The sequence below is a fragment of the Lissotriton helveticus genome, chromosome 5_1, assembly GCF_964261635.1.
Source record: "Lissotriton helveticus chromosome 5_1, aLisHel1.1, whole genome shotgun sequence".
In the NCBI taxonomy this organism is placed as follows: Eukaryota; Metazoa; Chordata; class Amphibia; order Caudata; family Salamandridae; genus Lissotriton; species Lissotriton helveticus.
In genome coordinates, this window is record NC_136065.1 from 2,063,796,555 (window position 1) to 2,063,813,761 (window position 17,207).

At 47.3% G+C, this 17,207-nt stretch overlaps 1 protein-coding gene across 13 annotated transcripts in view; it reads left to right on the forward strand.

Annotated features, from left to right (window-relative positions):
* The window catches only part of PRRC2A (proline rich coiled-coil 2A), a 1,857,131-nt gene that overhangs the window by 909,812 nt on the left and 930,112 nt on the right, over positions 1-17,207 (forward strand). For all 13 annotated transcript variants that reach the window (XM_078645954.1, XM_078645958.1, XM_078645955.1 and 10 more), the window contains exon 14: positions 10,728-11,061. In XM_078645954.1, coding sequence (XP_078502080.1) covers positions 10,728-11,061 — 334 coding nt within the window. The remainder of the gene's footprint in view (positions 1-10,727; positions 11,062-17,207) is intronic.

The following is a 17,207-nucleotide window of genomic DNA, read 5'->3' on the forward strand; positions in this document are numbered from 1 at the left end:
CTGAGGAGATTAAAAAAGATGATGTGATATGATGATGTGATATGTATAAAATCCCAATTTCTGAATCTAGTGGCATTGAATCGAGAGGAGCAGGAGTTACAGAAACCTCAGATGAGGGCCCATTATCTGACAAACCCTCTGTTAATTGAGCCGTATCGCTGAACTGTGACCAAGCCTTTCCACCGCTGGCTCTTCACTAGATTTCATTTTAATCTGATCCATTTCACGCTTGGGGATTTGCCGGGGTGGTATAAACCAGAGAATGCTGCTTGGTACCTGTGTGATAACCATTCCCTACAAGATGCATTGCACTTTATGATGATTTGCCGTTACTACAATGATATTCGCAGGAGGTTTTTAGTCCCCTTATTGAAGGATAAAGGTTTTTTGCAGGTTAGAATACAATTGAGGGGAGTCTGAGGAGTAAATGCTTGGTCGTCCTCCTGGCATATAGATTCAAAACAAAACCCAAATTGTTGGGTTTAGAGACCTAGTCCACAGACTAATGGCTCTTGACTCGTATAGTCAGAGAAAAGCCTTGAAGAAAGAATTTTTTTTTCTTGAGTCCTCTCACTCACCAGGGTTTCCCCACGGTGACATGCTTCCTCCCAGTCCTCTACGGACTGGGACGTGCTGCGACTTGCGAAGTTACGTAGGAGCACTTGTAGGTAGACTATGTGTAGTGCAATTTTGGGGGAGGGGATGGAAAGTGATTAAAAATACCTTGCTAGTGGGCATCAACACATTTTATTCTTGCTCCTAGGTTGGTATGTCTAAAAAGGGGGGTGCACTGAGGAACCTTACTATAATGAATTGCACCACAGTGTGAGATCAACATGTTTCGAGCTTCTTCTAGCTCTTCTTCAGACCACACAGGGACCAGCCCTGTGTTTGCCACTCCTAATGTACCTAAATGGGAAATAAACAATTGTGAACAGAAGAATAATTATTAAATAAAGTGAACGCTGCTACTAATAAAGCATGCGCTGTTGATACATACGTTCCCTGTGTCACGTTGTATATCTGTAATGGTAAAAATGAAGAGATTGCGTTAGAAAACAAAGCCCCCCCTCATTCTTGAGTTGTGGTGGTATTTATCTACATCCAATGTTGCAGTGCTCCATATGGGCGAGTTGCTCCGTAATGGTGCATGCAGTCTTTCCTGACAATTGTGATTGTGCCTAGAAATATTAAAAAACATGCTTGGTAGACTTCCCAGGCAATCGTGATTGTACCTAGAAGGAATCAGAGGCATGCTTGTCTGACGTGCATCATACGTGTTTTTACACAGACATCAACATTCATTCACAACTTAAGCAGAGACATACAGAAAACACACTTCATGTATTAATAAGGCTAGATAATTGGTTACTTTTTGGCTTGAGAATTCTTGCTCCATGGACTCGGGGGGTGGAGGGGGGATGGGGGGTTGGGGGGCGGTGTCTCCCCATGAAACAATCCTGCCGAGAATGAAATATAATGAACATTAGCAATCGTGTTAGGCAGACCTAAGGGTTTGTGGGGCATGTCATGGCCAAAAACGCTAGAAATAGATGTCAGTAGTTTTCGCACGACTAAAGGCAGAAAAAATGCATCCATAGATCGTTTCATAACCGAAGGCTATGACGAACTCCAGTAGTTGCTAGCTGAACCTGTGAAAAATAAATGGGCACTTACTTGATTTGAAGGGGCGCCGCGTAATAGCACCTGTATTCTTTCCCGCTGGACCGCATATTAACTCTTCTCCGGCATGGAACCGTTTTTGTAGCTTTCGTGATTGTACTGCTTGGTCTAGAGATCTAGACCGTGCAGGGTTGTTTGGAAAATGGCCGCCATTGGAGGGAAGAATGGCGGCCATGTTAGATGGATACGCAGGTGGGCTCCATCGCATTTGAAGCAATTTACAACATTGTCAAATGCATAATGATAACGCGCGCGTTTTTAACAATACCCCAATATTTTTAAAAAGAAAGGTTATCTGTCGTGTTTCTGTGTAATTATGCAGCCATTAAATTGTCTATATGTTTAGACCTTCCCCAAGTGTTTGATTATGGGCAGATCAACACTGTATAATAATGTGGACAAAAGTGAGTGATTCCCCATCTGTGGAAATTGCACACTGATGTCCCAGTGCATGCTGGGAAATATATGGTGGAAGAACACTAGTGTCGGCTAGTGCATATTGGTCGTCCCATGCATATTAGATTTTTCTGTTCACTAGGATGTGATCTTGGAATTTGGACCCATTATGAAATATTTCGTCATGATTCTATGCACACTTTAACTAAACAGACCCCAGGGTATATCGTCATTAAGGCCCTCAGTGTCAGTTCGGAATTTGAACACCCAGCGCTGATCTCTCTTATCCAGCCTTCTCTCCAGGTTATCTTTATTGTTGATGTGTTCTAACACCACCCATCTCAAATCATTGGGTGTGTTGATTCTCAATAAAAAATGTGTGATCATTCTCATGGTTGCATGTTTACACCTTATGTTGCTCCTGTGTTCCACTATGCGGGTACTCACTTTCTAGTGGTCATACCTACATAGTGGAGGTTGTACGGGCATGTAATGAGGTAAACTACTCCAGTTGTGTTGCAGTTTGAGAAATGGTGCAGTTCCCAGGTGGTGTCGTAGTTACGGACAACTGTTTTGGTAGCTGTGGTCAGGTGGCTGACACCGCAGTTACTAAAAGGGGTAGTGCCCTGTTGGTAGTGGGTGAAGTCTCCGTATGCTGCCTTCATTTGTATTGGTTGTACTTGGTCGTGTGTGCACTAAATGATTCTTTAAGTTCATGCCACGTCTTTTGCTGAACATGGGTGTTGGTATGTTTAGACCCCCGCTGTTTAGTGTGTCCCAGTATTTTTTCACTATCTTAGTGACTTTGTCTGAGGCCACATTAAAGGTGGTTATACAGATTGGTCTTTTGGGTTCTGAGTCATTGGTTACCTTAGGTTCAAGTAGGACTTCTCTGTTGTTGTTCGCAGCCCTTTTGCATGCCCTGGCTACAAGTTGTTTTGGGTAATTGCGTTGTTGGAGTTTATCAGTGAGATCCTTAGTCTGGCTTTTGTAATCCTGTTTATTGGTGCAGTTCCTTCTCAGTCAAAGTAATTGGCCAAAGGGTAGATTTTGTTTGAGGTGCCGGGGGTGGAAGAGAATGCTACTTGGTGCCTGTGTGATAACCATTCCCCACAGGATACATTGCACTTTATTATGATTTTCCGTTACTACAATGATATTCGCAGGAGGTTTTTAGTCCCCTTATTGAAGGATAAAGGCTTTTTGCAGGTTAGACCAGCGTTGCTTTACCTTCAGATGTTTAACAGTATTTGGGATATTTTTAATATTGCTAGTTTCCTTGTTGCTGCTATTCGCCTCAGGAAAAAGAAAATAACTAATGCCTAAAGCCCATACATCTATATTTTAAGGACATTTTATATAATTCGACACATGTTTTATTACTGATTAATTTTATTGTTAATGTGTTTTATTTGTCTTGTGGCTTTTGTATTCTTTGTGCTTTACTTTTATGATTTTAATTAATTGAATAAAGTGGATTGACTGACTGAGATCCGCTCCGCTGATATTCACAAAGGTATTGGCCCCAGTTGCAGCGTTTCTCAGAAAACAGTCACTGCAGGTTTTTCCCTACCTGGACGATTGGTTGATAAAAGTGCCATCTTCTTAAGTGACTACAAGGGCAGTCGAAAGTTGCATTCGGCTTTTCAATCGTCTTGGTCTTCAGCTCAACAGAAACAAATCGGTCCAGGTTGGCCAGATTTCTAGGGTCCATTCTGGATACAACTTGTTGCAAAGCTTTCCCTGCAGAGGAAAGGCAGGAAAGGCTGATATTTTCTGCCCGTCAATTACATAGAAGACGATCTCTATCAGTCCGTCTTTACAAATCTCTCCTAGGATCAATTTCATCCTGCATTCCCTTAATTCCGCATTGCAGACTTCGAATGCGCCCATTACAAGAACAACTGGACATGCAATGGCGCCAGGCGGAAGGCTCATTCGATGACAGGATAATAGTTACTCCTCTTATGAAAGAGTCGGTCAGCTGGTCGACTATCAAAGACAATATCTCAAAAGGTCTCACTTTCACGGTTGCTCCATCTCCTTTGATACTGACCACGGATGCCTCTCTAGAAGGCTGGCGTGTGGTTTTTGCTGGACCCCCAAGTACGTGATCACTGGAGTCCCGAACAACACACTCTCCACATCAATCTTTTGTAGCTCAAGGCGATTCGTTTGGCTTTACAGGCTTTCCTTCCCAGGATTCGGAACTCTACCGTCCTGGTCTGCACAGACAGCACGACGGCCATGCACTATGTGAACAAAAAAGGTAGAGCGAGATCTCAACTTCTTTCCAAGGAGGCCCAGGAAATCTTGGAATGGGCAATTCTTCACAAAATCGCTCTTTCAGCAAAGCATCTTCCAGGTACCCTCAACACGTCAGCAGATATATTGAGTCGTCTGAAGTCAGTCTGTCACGAGTGGAAACTGGATCAGGGCACTCTCTACAGTATTTTCACTCTTTGGGGCACTCCGTCCATAGACCTGTTCGCTACCCCCGACAACAGGAAATGCCGGTTTTACACAAGCAGGGATCACCATCGAGGATTGTTGGGAAATGCTCTTTCGATGACCTGATCAGACGCATTTGTTTACGCCTTTCCCCCAAATTCCCTGATCCCAAGATAGCTCAAAACTCAAGACGGAACCCTGCACAATGATTTTAATAGCACCGGCGTGGCCCTGCCAGTTCTGGATCACAGAGCTTCTCCTACTCTCTCTCTCAAGATCAGTCGGTTCACTTGCGTCCCATTCCTTCTCTATTGACGATGTCCCAGGGCCAAGTGGTACATCCGGATCCGAGCTAACTTCAGTTGATAGCGTGGCTCCTGAGCAGCGAGAGTTCCAAAATCTAAATATCCCTCAAGAATGTAAAGAGGTTTTAGCTCATGCCCGTGCACCAAGTACAAATAAAACCCATCGCTCACAATGGAAACGTTTTTGTTTGTGGTGCCACCGAGAAAACCTTCATCCGTTCTCGTCTGCTCTTCATCAAATATTACCGTACATTCTGTCTCTGGCCAAGTCAGGTCTTGCACATTCTTCCATCAAGGTACACCTAGCGGCGATATCTAGGTTCAGACGGACAGCCTCTGGCCCTTCCCTCTGGTCGGCAAGAATTGTTAAATAATTTCTGAAAGGACTCCAGAGTTTTCCCTCCAGTTCGATCTCCGCCTCCCATGTGGCAACTCAACTTGGTTCTTGCTCCTCATGAGACCTCCGTTTGAGCCTATCTTAAATTTCTGTCATGGAAGGTGGCTCTCCTTCTCGCCTTGACGTCAGCCAGGAGAGTTTGAGAACTTCAAGCTCTCACGATTAAGGAACCTTTTTTACAGTTCAAAAACAACACTGATTCGAAGAACAAATCCGAAATGTATTCCAAAGGTCCCTTCGGATTTCCATTTGAATGAGCCTGTCATTCTAAAATCTTTTTTTCCTCGACCTAGGACTCCAGCAGAAAGGTCTCTTCATTCCTTGGATGTCCACAGATGTTTGAAATGTTATCTTCAGTGCACCAAGGATTTCAGTAAATCCACCCAACTCTTAGGTTCCCGTGCGCCCACCCTCCTCCCCTGGGAAAGCTCAGCCTTCAGCAGATGTGGTTACTGTTACACAACGTCTACGAAAATCTGAGGCTCTCTCTGGAAGGTTCTATGGGGTGAGGCTAATCTGATTGGTTGTTGCAAGTTTTTGGTCTCTTTTGCAAAAAGAGGTGGATATGCTACAAAATTAGATGAGGCCTAGACCTTTCTTTCTCTTTTGTACCTACTGCTATGTTATTTTTTATTTACCGACGACGGGGAATGATACACTCTATGGGAATCTATGAAAGTTACCAATACTGGAGAACCAAAGTTACAGGTAAGTAACTTGCTTTCTTCTGCATGGTCGCCCCCACTTTTGCTGAATTGCTGATGGACTTTGAGTGTGACCTGGGCTCCTGTGAATCAGGTACTCAGCATCTATGTTCTTTTCCTAAAACTACATGGAAGCCTAAACCCAATTGGCACCTCTGGCTACGTTTCAGCCCCTGGTGAATGGTACCACAGGTACCCATGGCACTGTGACCAGAGAAGGCCTCTAAGGGCTGCAGCACTTAAAGTGCCAGCCTTAGAGTTCCTGTACCCTGACAATCACACATTGCTTTTGCAGGCTGCATGTGTTGGTGCAGAACAAAGTGAAGAGTCGACGTGGCACACATCCCTGTGTGCCATGCCTACAAACCACTTTCCCGGCATAGATCAGTCACCCCTCTAGCCGGGTGCACTATACCAGTGGTGAGGGTACAGGTGCATGCATAGAGTACCCAAGTCCATTCCTGGGCACTGTGTCGAAGTCCATTCTTAGACATTGTAAGTGCAGTGCTGCCATTAAGATTATATAGTACGGGAGTGTGTCATTACGAACTCCACAGCACCATAATGGATACACTGAAAACTGAGAAGTTTGATATTAAACTCCTCAGCACATTAAACTCACACTGATGCCAGTGTGTGATTTATTGAGAAATGCACACAGGGCATCTTAGAGATGCCCCCTGAACACTATCCCACCACTAGTGTCCATGTTGAGTGAGTGCTTTCAGCTGCCACCCCAGTTTGCTGCTCTCTGGGGCCTAAAACAATGCACATCCTGGGACGAGGTGCCAAGCCTCCTCCCCCAGGATGGGCAGGGTTCACAAAGGGGAAGCTTCAAAGTCTTGCCACCTTTTTGAGCTTACCCAGGCCAATAGCTGCTTTCAGCAACTTGTTCCCACTGGGTTTGACCCCCACTTTGGCTGGAGAACTGGCGAAAAAAACAAGTGAGGAAGAGAGGTGTGCCACCTCTGCCAAATCCACCCTTCAGGTGGGTTAGGCGAGGTGAAGCACAACTCTCGTCCACGCCATCTTGAAAATGGGGGACTCGGGCAACCAGAACAGGCACTTGCCCCCCTCCCACTGGAGGGTGGCATGGTAGAGGGTGTACCCACCCCAGGGAAGGGACCGATTGGTCCCTGCCTCTTACCTACCTTTAACACCCCTAAATCTAGTATATAGGGGCTCCCCGAACCTTGCTTCTTCCGATCCAGACAAGAAGAAAAGAAAAATGACGGAACAGGCGTGCAGCAGCAAACATGAAGAAGACGCCCACTGGGTTTGCCCCAGCGCCACCGGCTTGTCTTCCCCTCGAACATGCTCCTCCGAAATCCCGGTGTGTAATACAGCCAGCAACCTCAAAAACCCCGTCAGACCTCCTTGCCTTCACTTTCAAAGACTGCTTCTCCCTTAAACACCAGATTTGTTCAACTGCAACCCCTGGCAGCAGCTGGAAACCACAAATCCGCCCCACTCTGCACCCACCGTGTATGGCCTGAGCTCGAGTGGGCAAACACCCCAAGGAGGTCAGTGCGGCTATCCTGAACCGAGATTCGGTGACCGCTGACCTGCCTCATGCCTCCAGCCATCGCCTGCATTCTAATGCCAGAAGGCCCCCCTAACCGCGAACAGGAGCTGGTAAGAAGATCCGACCCCAAAACACACCCCTGCACCTCACGCCCTTGTGTGCCCAAACCTATGGTGCCTAACCAACTCCTAACTTCCCAACTTACCTCTCGAAGTGGTGGTCGCACCCAGAAGTCCTTCATCTCCCTGCATTGCTTTTGCAAACCGGAGGTTCTCCATTGGAAATAGCAGTGCATCCGACGTCGAAACAGCACTCTGCACCCGGCCGCCCTAGTGCTGCTGAGAGTGCACCTTTGGTGCTAATTTGTTTCCCCATTTGCCCTGAGCAAAAGTCCAGGAGCTTTGCTCCCACAGCCCAGCAGCCACCAACCTGAGGCCCCCTATACCCCTTTGGATAACATTGAGCCTCAACACTCTCCACCCGGCCGCACTAGTGCAGCTGAGGGTGTAACAAGAGTGCATCACTGACCCTGGGAGACCACTCAGTCTACCCCCAGAACCTCAACTCCCACTACTGAATATTTACCGATAACACTATTTTTCTCCGTAGGATAACATTAAAAGTTTTTCTTGGAAAAGGTTCGAAGTGTGGAGATTGAAAACCTAAAGAAATTCTTTAAATTTCACTAACTAACAAAACAATGTTACTTAACCGTTTACAGGAAATGTCCCAGTGTAGTTTCCAGGTATACTATACTGTGTAAGAAAAGTAATCTCAAAAGTAACTTACCTTTAATTTTACTGAAAATCCTATACAAAGTATATGTACTGTATTTACAAAGCATTGCATTTCTCAGAAAAGATACTGTAAGTCAAAACCAAGTCTATTTACAATTACAATCGCAACTATATATTTATTTATAGGTGTTGTATAGTGCCTGAAATCACCCCCGAAGGTGTATCTCTGTGCTGTGAACAGTGCTACAGGAAGGCTGACGGAGCAGTTTTAGAACAGAACGTCTTGAGAAGCTTTCTGAATTGGAGATAGTCAGAACATTGTCTCAGATGGATGGGACGCTGCTTCCACTAAAGGGTAGCGAGGTAGCAAAGCGCTTTCCTGCCCAACCTTGATTTCCTGACCAGGGGGACCAAGAGAGCAGATTTGGTTCCTGAGCGAAGAGTCCTGGAGGAGACATAGTGATTAAATTTCTCAGCGAGATAGGAGGGGCCATTGTTATACAAGGCCCTGTGAACGGTGCAGCAGGTTTTGAACTTAATCCGCTTATGCACCGGGAGCCAATGAAGCTGTTGGAGGAGAGGAAGGGATGCAGTTTTCAGGGAGGCATTCAAGACAAGGCACGCCATGGTTTTCTGATCCACCTGCAATCTGCAGAACGAGGACTCGTTGGCTGAGACCAAGAGAGCTTTGCAGTAGTCTAAGCGGCTTAATACCATTGTCTGAATAAAGGTTTTACGTGTGGATTCTGGGAGAAAAGGAATAACACCCCGTAACAGACCCAGCACGTGTAAGCAGGAGCCAACAGTATAAGCTGCGTGCTCCTTCAAGGTCCATGCCTGATCTAGGCGGATGCCCAGATTCTTAACCAGTTTCTTGGGAGCAGGAGGAGCACCAAGGTCCGCAGACCACCACTCTGGTGTCCACAGCAAAGGTGCCTCTCCGAAGAGCATAATCTCGTTCTTCCCTATGTTGAATTGAAGAAAATTACTTCTCAACCAATTGGAGATGCCTATCATTCCAGAAGAGAAAGTGGACTGAACAGAGAAAGTGGATTTATTAAATGAGATGAGAAGCTGAGTGTTGTCAGCGTATGAAATGGGAGTAAGGCCGCAGGTCCTAAGGAGGTTAGCCTGGGAAGCAACATATATGTTGAACATGGTAACGTGCCTTGAGGTACTCCCTTGGTCAATTCCATCGTCTTTGACCGAAAAGGACCTAAGTTAAGGATCTGGGAGCGGGAGCAAAGGAAGCTCGTCATCCACTGAAGGGCTGGTCCAATTTCCTCCAATCTCCTGAGCAGGATCTGGTGGGAGACCAGCATATACTGCACAGTATCTATCACATACTGTGAGAAAGTGGCTCTATATATACTCGACCAGAATAAGGTACAGTGTGTATAGAGTCCACAATCCCCAGAGGTATAGCAGAAGTTAAAGCCAGGTGTGATCTTACTCTCTAAAGTGGTAGCTTGATCGAGCAGTAAGGCAGTACTAGAGGACAATGTAAAGCATTTGTTGTACACACTCAGTCAGCAAAAGGTTTCACACACTCAAGAACTGAACTCTAGGCCAATTATTTTTTATATCAAGGATATAAATGTTTTATTTCCTAGAGCCAACAGCTATCAAAATATACTGTTCTCAATATGCGAGGCCTCAGATGAGTACTTTGCAGAAAAGCAATAAACTTTGTAAACACAATAGATACAGGGGTTGCAGTAGGCAACACAATTGTACACACAATCTAGCATTGAGCTCAATGGGTTTTCCTATATAAACACAGTGGATTACTTTGTGGTTTACTTTGGTAGTCTGTGTACAGTAAAGTATCCCCCAGTTAATTCCAGGCCTAAGAGGAGAGGGAAAAAGATAAATGCTATACAGACAACCTCTTATCTGGCCTATCTAGTTTATAAAACGGTATTACTAAAAGAAGACATTTCCCCAAAAAAGACACAACTTACCACAAAGTATATTCTTTCCAGTTTTTTTTATTTATCAAAAATATGAATGGAAGGATGATGGTGTAAAAATTATTGTTCTTTTTTTGGCGGTCATTACAAATTGTTTTGAAACTGATAGATTTCAATCTAGATTTTTTCTAATTGAAATGTGATATAATTGTTTCCTATTTGTATTTGTTTTTATGAACATATCTGTCTAACCTAAATTTCCCAAAAAATATGAAAATGCAGAAAAATAAAAAATATATTTTTTGATAAATAAACAAAACTGGAAAGACTATACTTTCTGTGATGGGCCAACTTCCTCATATGCACTGATGTGGTTGGCCTAGAGTGTATCATATGTGATGCTCCAAATCAAGATAGATAGCGAAAATACATATGTGATACTTGGAACATTAGACAGCGAACCAGTAGTGTGGCCTGTATATGCACCTCTACCACCTATCGTACATCTCATTTAAGAATGTTCCTAAAATTGTGTTTTATTATATTACCATGTTAATCTGGGCCCATAGTCTACACACGTTTATATGTAATTTGTTTTTAATTTGTGGAAATGCAGGAACAGTTACTTAAGCAACAGCAGCAACAGTGGCAACAGCAACTCGGCCAACCTGCCATGAACAGCATACCTTCTTCACAGCAACAAGTTCTCACCTTGACATCCACTAGTCAGGTGCAGCAGCCTCAGCCACAATCTCTTTCTCAGCAGCAACAGCTGCCTCCTCAGCAGCAAAAAACAATCTACCCTGGCTCAATTGGACGGCCACCTGCACCACCTATGCCTCATATGAACTTCGACCCGCGTTGGATGATGATTCCCCCATACATGGATCCGAGGATGATGCAGGGTCGTTCACCCATTGATTATTTTCAGCCTGGGGTTCATCCATCTGGTAAGTGTGCTTGGTGTTTTTTTTTTATCTCTGCAAGATTCATGATGTGGGTTATGCAACAGAATTTTTAACCTTTTGAGTGATTCCTGTATGTTATGAGCTGGAATAATGACATTTTAAACAACCATTATCTTAAAGAAACAGGATAGTATTGGATTCCTTTCCTTAGAATACCCCCAGGGGTCAGACTGGAAACTTTTGCGTAGCAGTACCCTTGCGCGTCGGTAGGCGTTGTCTGCGGCTCCGCGTCAGTCGTCGCCGTCGTTGGCGCCGGGATGACGTCGTCGGAGTACATAGACGCTGCCCTCGCGCGCTGACGTCAGTTCCTATTTTTTCCGCGCCAGCAAGCGCCGATCCGGGAACAGTGGTACCCTTTAGTCACTTTTTGACTAAACCTTTTGATCTCTTTTGATCGTTTTTCGAAGTCGACTCCAACGTTGCCGGTAGGGATGCCCAGGTTTAAGCCCTGCGTCGACTGCAACTGACTGATGTCTGTTACCGACCCCCATCGCCAGTGTCTTTATTGCCTGGGGCCCGACCACGACGACATGTCGTGCCTCAACTGCCGGGCATTGACGTCGAAGGCTAGGCGGGAGCGGTCCCGCAAGCGGCTCGAGCTCCGGGAGTCCCCCCCGCGCCGTTTGAGGTCCCGGTCCGGAAGGAGGTCGAGGGACCGGTCGCGGGGCCGAAGTCGTCACGGCTCGGAGGAACCACGACACCATTCCTCGAGCTCCAAGTCCTCAGGTAAGAGGCATAAGAAGTCGAAGAGGCCACATCGCTCTTCTGACTCCCCCCGACGCTCGCTCGACGCGGCCGGGGGTTCGGGCGACACCGCCCACGCGGCTCTGCAGGAGCCGCAGGCGTCGCGGCCTGCTCCATACCCACCGGTCCCTGGGCAGAACGCAATGCCGGGGGAGATTGAGGATTTCCTCATGGCCATGAGGTCCCTCGCTTCCCCGTCTGGTTCCGCAGCGCCTTCGGGCTAAGCGGCCCCGACTGGGAGTCCAAGCGCCATGTGGTACTGCAACAAACAGGGCTGGGTGAGGTCGTGGACCCTTTGCCAGGAGGCTCTGTGCCTCTGGCAGTGGCTGGAACATCAGGGCATGACCCTGGTGGTTCAACACCTGGCAGGTTCCCTGAACGCCAGGGCGGACGAACTCAGCCGTTGGTGCAAGATGGATGACGAATGGCATCTGAACTTGGACGTGACGCAAGGCCTCTTTCAGCAGTGGGGAGAGCCTTGGTTAGATCTATTTGCTACAGAAGAGAATGTGCAATGTCATCAGTTCTGCGCGTTGGAATTTCCAAGGCGGCACTCGCTGGGAGACGCTTTTCGTCGTGAGTGGAGTTGCGGTCTGTTGTACGCCTTTCCGCCTATACCACTTCTGCCCAGAGTGCTGAAGAAGATCAGGTGCGACCGGGCCAAAGTCATCCTTGTGGCTCTGGACTGGGCACGGCGGTTCTGGTATCCGGAGCTCCTCAGCATGTCAGTCGATCCCCCGATTCGTCTGCCTCTTCAGGAGGACCTTCTGTCGCAGCAGCAGGGGACGGCCCTCCACCCGAACCTGTCCTGTCTCCACTTACATGCGTGGAGATTGAGCGGCGGCAGTTGAGGCCATTTGACTTGCCTCCTGAAGTCTGTAATGTCATTCTGACAGCCAGGCGTCCCTCCACAAAATCGGTATACGCCTGCAGGTGGAACAAATTTGTGGCATGGTGCACAGCAAAGGCTGTGGATCCCCTTTCTGCCCCTCTTTCAGAGGTTTTCCTCTCTCTTCTTTCTCTTGCCCAGCAGGGCTCTGCTCTGGGCACAGGGAAGGGCTACCTCTCTGCCATTTCCGCCTTCTTAAGGCTACCTGATCAGCCCTCTTTATTCAAGTCCCCAGTTGTAAATAGGTTTTTGAAGGGCATTACTCATATGTTTCCTCCAGTTCCTTTTGTGATGCGTCAGTGGGACTTGAACCTTGTTCTGACCTTTCTGATGTGCGCTCCCTTTGAGCCACTTCATAACTGTCCTCTTTACCTTCTTACTTTGAAGACTGCTTTCCTGGTTGCCAACACCTCTGCCAGGAGGGTGAGTGAGGTCCAGGCCCCATCTTCGAAGCATCCTTTCATTTCAGTCCAACCGGACAAAGTTGTGTTGCGGACGCGACCCTCTTTCCTGCCAAGGTAGTCGCAGCCTTCCACATCGGGCAGTCCATCACTTTTCCCACCTTCTTTCCGCCTCCGCATCCCTCGAAGGAGGAAGAGAGGCTCCACCGTCTGGACCCAAAACGTGCGCTCTCTTTCTTTCTGGATCGCACACGTTAGTACCGGGTGGATGACCAACTCTTCGTTGGTTACCTGGGCACTAAGAAGGGACGGGCGGTGCACAAATGAACCATTTCTCGTTGGGTCGTCTTATGCATCAAGGCTTTTTACTCTTTGGCTCGAAAGGAGCCCCCTGTAGGGCTTCATGCCCATTCCACATGGGCCACGGCGGCTACTACTGCCCCGGGCCGGGGAGTCCCCTTCCAGGAAATCTGTCAGGCAGCTACGTGGGCCTCGCTGCACATGTTCGCAAGACACTACTGCCTGGTCAGCCAAGTCCGGAGAGATGGCTTTTTCGGCCGTTCCGTTCTCCAGGACTTTCTGGTGTAATCATTGGTTCGCAGACCTACCACCTGGGTTGGTATTGCTGGGGTATCTATTCTAAGGTAAGGAATCTAATACTAACCTGTTTCTTTCAGATGCACAAGTTACTTCCGTAACGATATATCTGTAAGAAACAGTAGTTAGTATTAGATTCCTTACCGCCCCACCCATCCTCCCCGTTCTGCGAACCGATGTCTAGGGTTAAGGTCATCCCCTTTCAGGGCCCTAGTTTCATGGCACCAGTGTTAGTTTTTATCATGGCTCTGCGTTTTCTGGTGCGGAAAAGCTATGTATAAGAACGGACGTCGGCGTGCGAGGACAGCGTCTAAATACTCCGACGTCATCTCGACGACGGACGCGGAGCCGCAGACGACGCTTACCGACGCGCAAAGGTGCTGCTACGCAAAAGTTTACGGATCCAGTCTGACGCCTGGGGGTATTCTAAGGTAAGGAATCTAATACTAACTACAGTTTCTTACAGATATATCGTTACCGAAGGTAAGTAACTTGTGCTACAGTGCCATAGGTTTCACAATGACATTATTTTGAGCTTTTGACATTTTAAATGTCATTGGTTTTTTTTGCCCCTTTGTGAAGCATTAATCAAATGGTGTATTGCAAAATGGCCATAGCTCACTTAGTTGTAATTGCAAAATCTAGTCTGAATTTTGTATTGTAAATGGTACTGGCTTTTATGAATGTGTTTTTTTAATCAAATTAATCTAATGCATTAAATATGTTAATACCCACTCATTTTGGAATAAGGACTCAGAGTGGATATTACATATACCCATGTAGCCATTGCTTACGAGAGGCAAGGCTGGCAGTAAAAGAGGCGCAGTTACTGCCAGGCTTGGTTCTAGTAAACAATGACTATGCACGGCTTGAAAGTTTTTTAAAACACATACATAAAAGGCATTGTCATTTACAATGCCAAAAAAGCTCTCGCAAATGGGAGACCTATTGCATTGCAAACCACTCACAGCCTATTGAGAATGAGTGAAGGTTGAATGAGGGTGAACCAGGAAATTAATCGGTGAGGGCAATATTTAATAGAACAGTATAGACTAGCATCTGCTTGTATTTGTAAAGTGTAGTGAGAGTGCAAGCTTGAGATCCAAGGGAGTATCAAAATATTTTAAAATATACACAACCCCTATCACTGTAGGTACCACAGTATTAAATCTTGTAGCTGTAGGAGAGTGAGGTCTGCAATCCTATGGTCACCCCAGATGTTTGCTTTTTGCTTCACTGGTTTACGACTTTCCCTGGCTGTGGGCCTGCTAATCAGACCCACAGCCTAGCTGTTCTCTCTCTAAATTGACACACATGTACTTTAGGTGCATTTACCAATTGGTACTGGGCCACCTTATCAGTCCCTGTACAGTGTACCTTAGGTATCCAGGGCATAGGTGTACCCAGGGCCTACCAGGGGCTGAAGCATGTATTATGCCACCCCTGGCTGGCCATCTAAAACTGACACAACTGGCTGCACGACAGCTGGGGCAAGGTGGTGTAATCACCCTTTGCTGTAGATATAGTATACCTATATCTAACCCTAAAATGGACACATATATTCCTATCAGACACTCCTATGGCAGGCCTTATCAATCCTGAAGGCAGAGTGCTTGGAATTATGTGAGATGGTGCTCTGGCATGAGCTGAGCCCGTCTGCAGCTTGCGGAACCAAGTCCTAATAGCTGTTCCATGATAACGCTATACCATATACTCTTAAGTGCATTATAAACCTCGCGGTTAAATGCTAACTCTGGTATAACATTATCAAACCATGTCGAGTAAGGTGTCATACGAATTGGAATAGTACACCCTCGCCAATTCTGGCGACGGGGGTAGCATTCCACCCTTCAAGAGGGGCACGACATGTATGTAACTGTGAACCCCGGTTAAAGTTAACTCGAGCCTTGGCATCACAAAATGGATGCTGCCACCACAGACACAAGTCTGACCTCCTGCTGCTGGGAGTCCTTCCAGCGAGGGAGGCCTGGGCAAAGGGTTTCCTGCCTTGGGAGGTGCTAGCACCACCCCAGACAGGATTTTGTGTATTGAGGTAGGGAGGCCTGAAAGGAATGAGACATGCCTGGGGCACACAAGGTGCCCTGTGCATACACCGGTTCAAACCAGTTGCTGGGGCATCCCTGCCCCAGCTCTGGTGCGAAACCAGACAAAGGATAGGGGGTGTAACCACCCCCCTTCCTGGTCCCACCCAGGGGAGGGACCTAGTCAGTAGTGCAGCCCCCTTTAGGAGAATAAAGGTAGGAGCAGGTCCCATTCCAAATTAGATTAATCCTGAACTACTCTACAAGACTACAAGACGAAACTCTGGACTTCGACGTTCTGCTCCACAGAAGACTGAAGAAATCTCCCTTGTGGGCACCATCGAGCGTCCAGCGGTTTCACTTTGTCGTCTTCCCTTGATGATCCAGACTTCAGAGCCCGAAGAGACCCGGATTCCCAGACCTCTCCGACCTCAACTCACATCTGCAGCAAAGCAGAGACCCGTGGGTGCGACGAGACACGTGGGACCGGCCATCTTGAAAGAACCTGCACTTCGCTTCCAGCACGACTCCCGAGGTAAACTCGACCAAGTGCTTTGAGGATTGAGAAGCCCCAGCCCCGAGCAGCTCCTGCACCGAAGATCAGCCCTCCAGCTGCCACAAGATCTGTGTGGGGCCCTTCTGCTTGTTTGCTGCTCGACGCGTTGTCTGGTCACTTGCCGGCTGGCTAGTGGCATCCTAGACGACGAACCTTGAAATCTTCACTGCTGGTTTGGTTGCTCCAGACTGGCCCTTGCTCCCTTCCAAAAGAGGGGCACCCCGGACTCTCCTAGTCCGCACCAGACGCCTTTTCCACTCACCGCGTGGGTTGCCTTTGCCAAGGCCTGTTGACTCCAATTCCGGACCCGACACCGCCGACAGCGAGAGCCTGCGTGGGACAGCTCGTGCCTCCATCCTGGTCGTCGAAGACACCTCCTGGTTCCTTCCTGGTTCCACACCGGTCACTGGCTAGTGACTTTGAAAACTGTCCCTTCTGCATTTAGGTCCTCTTCTTCACCGATCCACCCTTGGATCGCACCGGACATCTTCCTCCTGGTCGCCTGCAGCATCTTTTCTTCCAGGCTCCATTGACTTCAACGCGAGAACCCGACACACTTTGACACCTATGCACCCGCAGCCCGTGGGTGAGGTAACGAGAGCATTTCGGTGCTCAAGGGTAGTTTAACTGTCCTAGTGTCCAGTTCCACAGTCGTTTTTGTCCTAACTAGTCAGGATTGTCCGTACTCACCTTTTAACTTGAACTGTACTGTCCATAGACGTTGTTACGCATCTCGCGTGTGAGTTCACACTCTGCACATGCGTCCCGTGGGCCTCCTATTACATACCGAAGGTGAAGATAGCGTAGTCCTAGCGAACCTCCAGCCTCTGGACAGCTCCATTCCTTCTATCGACTTTCACATTCCACTTACTTAGTATATGGTTTGTCGTGCCTCTAGG